This window comes from Gobio gobio, assembly GCF_949357685.1.
Source record: "Gobio gobio genome assembly, chromosome: 1".
NCBI classification, from domain to species: Eukaryota; Metazoa; Chordata; class Actinopteri; order Cypriniformes; family Gobionidae; genus Gobio; species Gobio gobio.
In genome coordinates this window covers 21,667,950-21,672,777 of record NC_137097.1, presented here as the reverse complement: position 1 = coordinate 21,672,777, position 4,828 = coordinate 21,667,950, and the positions used below count along the sequence as shown (strand labels likewise).

At 38.0% G+C, this 4,828-nt stretch overlaps 1 protein-coding gene across 1 annotated transcript; it reads right to left on the bottom strand.

The window, feature by feature from the left end:
• Positions 1–3,199: 3,199 nt before the first annotated feature.
• On the bottom strand, positions 3,200–4,510 carry LOC307119523 (SCAN domain-containing protein 3-like; the record flags this gene model as incomplete). The annotated part of the gene is made up of 1 exon (XM_079805852.1): positions 3,200–4,510. The coding sequence occupies one exon, from the start codon at positions 4,508–4,510 to the stop codon at positions 3,200–3,202; it is 1,311 nt and encodes a 436-aa protein (XP_079661978.1).
• Between the last annotated feature and the right edge of the window lie 318 nt (positions 4,511–4,828).

Genomic DNA, 4,828 nt, shown 5'->3' with positions numbered 1-4,828 from the left:
AGGTGCGCTATTTTGGTGTGTGACATCTTTCCGCTCATCAAGCAGGTCCTAAAGATGGCGACAAAAAAGTCACGTGACTGAAACCCATGAATAAGGTGTAACCTACAATTTACAATAATTGTACATAAGAGTACACTGTGTTATTGACAACATGACTAAGCAATTTGACTGTCTTATCCGTACACAATGACACAAGGACTTGTCATTCTGATGGCACTGACATGTTCATTGACAGAGATATTTACTTTTGAGAGATGAACTAAGGATTTTGAGCAAGAGACTGGCTTTTGCAGGTAATCAATTGTGTTTTGCTATTTTTACGAATTGTTTTGAGAAATGCACTTACTGTTTTGCAAATGTCAAGGATGAATCGAGAAATGTACCAAAGTTTCTGAGAAAAACTATAAGATTTTGTATCATGTAAAATGACAAACCTGTGCTGACAATGACCTTGTCCTTCATGTACACAGCATGGGTGCCATGGCCTTCGGGTAAATATAGGAATAACCCCAGGGAGGATGGTTCATAGTGGTCATTCTGTAAGACATATTGATAGCTCTTACCATGTTTTTAACTTAGTGACAGTTGATATCACATAATGCTAAAACAATTTGAAGTATCTAATGAATCTGTTGAAATTACTGTAAATTTGCTGTTTATATATATATATATACATATATATATATATATATATATATATATATATATATATATATATATATATATATATATATATATATATATATATATATATATATATATATATATATATATATATATATATATGACTGCATGCTATTGTTCTTACATTCCACTTATCAGAAAGATGGAGTGAATTTCTGTGAGTCCTCTTCAAACAAGCCTCACAAAACACTGCAGTGGTGCTGCACTCAATGCAGCTATAATCAGCATGTTTAAGGCAGACAACACACTGGGCAGTGACTGGTGCTGAACATTCAAACGACACCTTAAGCATGTCATCCTTGACTGCACCCCAAGCATGAAGCTCTCTCTTCTTTGCCTTACTGTATGCAGTCTCAGAACATGAACTACAGCTCGGTGCCACATCATCAGGTTCAGACTGTTGAGCAGTAATAGACATGTAAGGGTCGGAAGGGTGGGTCTGTTCGGAGTCGGGCTGGGGAAGACCTTGACTAAGGTAAGAAACCTTTGCAGGGCCAGCGATAGACCTCCTCACCACCTTAATCTTAACGCTCCTGAAACGTGTGGTTTTAACTGCTTTTCCCATATCTGAAATCAAAATATTTGGCAATTATTAAATAAAGCAAAGTGCAAGCCGTACTTATTATCACAGCCTAAAAGACAGAAACACATCAGTGAACATGGGATGCAGATGAGGGTCGGAATCATATATATATATATATATATATATATATATATATATATATATATATATATATATATATATATATATATATATATATATATATATATATATATATATATATATATAGTCAGATGATAGATAGATAGTCTTACAGTGTAGAACTTTGCGTTTAACTAGTAAACTAAATTTCCCCATTAGCTTCAGACGTAAAACATGCTTATTAGCAACGTTAATGCCAACTATAGGCTAATAACGCAATAACGTTTACAAACACAATTGCAATACGGTTCTCTCATGTCACGCAACACTAAAACAACTTTTATGAATTGTTTTCCCTTATTGTGTAATTATTTACAGTATAAATGCTCGGTTGTAAGAATGGTCTTACCTGAAAATATCAAGCCTTTAATTTTTGTACTTTCAAAGTGAAAATGGAATTTCCTGTTTATGGTAGGCCTATGTCACGGAATTTGTCAAATTCTGGATGAATAAATCCAATGCAAGTCAGCACACTTCAATCAAATCGCGATATGGATTATATTGGCAATATTAAATGGCAAAAATACAATTTAAATATGAATCCTGCATGTTTTGTCTCTGTGTGAATTAATTGTACAGGCGCGTCTGCCCCATTCATTCCGTGATATTACACTTTTATGAATGGAGTTTGTGATATTGTACGCGTTAACAAATACAATTGCAATACGGTTCTCTCAAGTAAAGAAACTTAATGTATTGTTTTAATTATTTACAGTATAAATGCTCGGTTGTATGAATGGTCTTACCTGAAAATATCAAGCGGGAAATATCGCAAAGTTGCCGCGTCATCCAATAGATTTCCAACAACCGGCGAGCTGGAATCCTCCAGGATTGGATCTGGAGTCTTCGCTTGTATTTGTATCGCTGATTAACCATGTGGATGGATGATAACAGCCTTCTGAGCCTACCAGTAGGCACAGTAGGCACCTTCTAGCCCAGTGGTTCTCAACCTTTTTTCAGTGATGTACCCCCTGTGACATATTTTTTCAGCCAAGTACCCCCTAACCAGCGCAAATTAAAAAAAAGACTTAAAACAGAGCACTGTGCCATCGGTGTCTGATTTATTCAACTTTGGAACAGATAAACACATACAAAATTCAAACATTTAAAAAAAAAAAAACTATTTTGAACATTTTAAATGATAATAATCCATGACTAAATTTATTGCAAAAATGTATCATCACTAAAATGTAGTGATTCAAACTAATGTAGTGAAAACAGTGACCATATAACCATTTAAAACTCCATAAATGTGCAAAACACTTCTCATTTGTAGTGGTCTCAATTGAACTATTTGAAAATAAACAGATATAACTAAAAAAAAGAAAGAAATAATTAACTTAATTAAAATAAATAAAGATTTGTGCACCTAAAAATAATTATCAACATAAAGTGTCCTCTTTTGGTATCATAGTAAAGATCTGTTCTCAAAAATAAATTATTAACTTAAATAAAATTTTAAATTAATTAATTAACTTAATGTTAATTAATTAATTTAAATTTTTTAATAAAAGCAGAAATTGCTAAAAAATAAATAAAATATCCATCTTAAAATATCTTTTTAAGAATCAAAAAGAAGACTGACATCTTAACTGAGTGTTTTTGCACTTTTAGTGAGACACTTGGGCTTGTGCTTCACTGAGGATCTTTTTCATTCTTGGTGGCAGGGAGGCAATTGCTGTGATCAAGCTCTTCTCCAGGCACAGTCTGTTTCTCTGCTTTGTTTTGATCACAGTCATTGCAGAGAAGGAGGCCTCACATAAATATGTGGAGGCAAAGGGTAGTAGCTGCTCCAAAGCTTTCTGTCCCAGGTCAGGGTGCTCCTGCTGTGGACATGGCAAACTTCATCTGGAGGCCACGATCAGATGACACTTCCAAGAGTTTTTCCTGATAGGTGACCGGGAGCTTGCTTCGGTTTGCTTCGGACAAGAGAAATGGGTTTCTCACCCAATCCAGCTGTGCAGATTTCTCCTCCATGTCAGGAAAGTAGGAATGAAAATCCTGAATCAACTTGGTCAAATGTCCCACTATGACCAACTTGACTGGAGCTCTGTCCACATCCTCACTAGAGAGAAAATCATCCAGCTGAGGAAAGCAGGTAAAATCCTCCTGTTCACAGGCCATTCTCCACAGCTCTGTTTTCTTCAGGAAACCACCCACCTTGTCATACAGGTTTAAAATGCTGGTGTCCTTGCCCTGCAGAGACATATTCAGTTCGTTCAGTTTGCTGAATATATCTGCCAGATAGCACAGCTTTGCAAGCCAGTCTGTGTCCTGGAACAAGGTGGCATGGGGAGATCTGTGCTCAATCAGAAAGGTGTGTACTTCGGATCTTAATTCCAACAGCCGGTTGAGTATTCTCCCTCGAGAGAGCCAGCGTACTTCTGTGTGCAGCAGCAGTTGTGTGTGTTCTGCTCCCATATTTTCACAGAGGCGGCGAAACAGGCGTGCATTAAGTGGCCTTGACTTAATGAAGTTGATCACTTTGATGCTGCTGTTCAATACGTCATGCAATACAGGGCTCATTTTCTTGGACGCCAATGCCTCTCTGTGTATGACACAGTGAGTCCACATCACGTCGGGGTTTTCTTTTTTAATGCGCGCTATTAGTCCTTTCGCGCTGCCTGTCATTGATGCTGCCGCGTCTGTACAGATGCTGCTGCAGGATTTCCAGCTCAAACCGCTTTCACAGAAAGCGGCATTGACAACATTAAATATATCCTCTCCTGTTGTTTTCCCCTCCAAACTTTTGCAGAATAGTATGTGCTCATAAATGTCGTCAGTATCAACATACATCACAAAAGCAACAAGTTGTGCATTTCCGCTGACATCTGTGGATTCATCCAGCTGGAGTGAAAAGGAGTCGCTAAGTTTTCCCACAACTTGCTCGACAATGTCTGTTCCCATTGTATCTACTCTGCGGCAAATAGTGTCATTTGACAAAGGCACAGTCTTTAATTTCTCCGCTGCGTTTTTGTCCAGCATAGTCTCAGCCAGCACTACAGCCGCTGGAAGGAGCAGGTCTTCAGCGATAGTGAATGGCTTCTTGGCTTTAGCTACGAGCAAAGACACTGCATAAGAGGCCTCCAGGGCTTTGGCTGATGTTGTGGAGGCCTTCAGCATCGTGTCTTGAGATGATCTGAATTCAGACAGCTTCCTCTTAAAAAAGTCAGGTGGCTTACCAACGTGACATCCATGTTTTGTCTTAAGATGCCGCTGCAGATGTGCTGGCTTCATGCTACTGTTAGCTAATTTCTCCCCACAGAAAAAACACAGTGCCTTGGGTGGGATGCAACTTGTGGACGTAAATCCAATTAAAACATATTCTTCAAGATACAGCCGGAATTTTGACGGCTCTGGTTTGGCCTTCTTTGCCACTTGTCCCTCCGTGTTTTCAAAAGAATTGCTGCTACGCTTCAACCACGACTTCATGTTTGATCC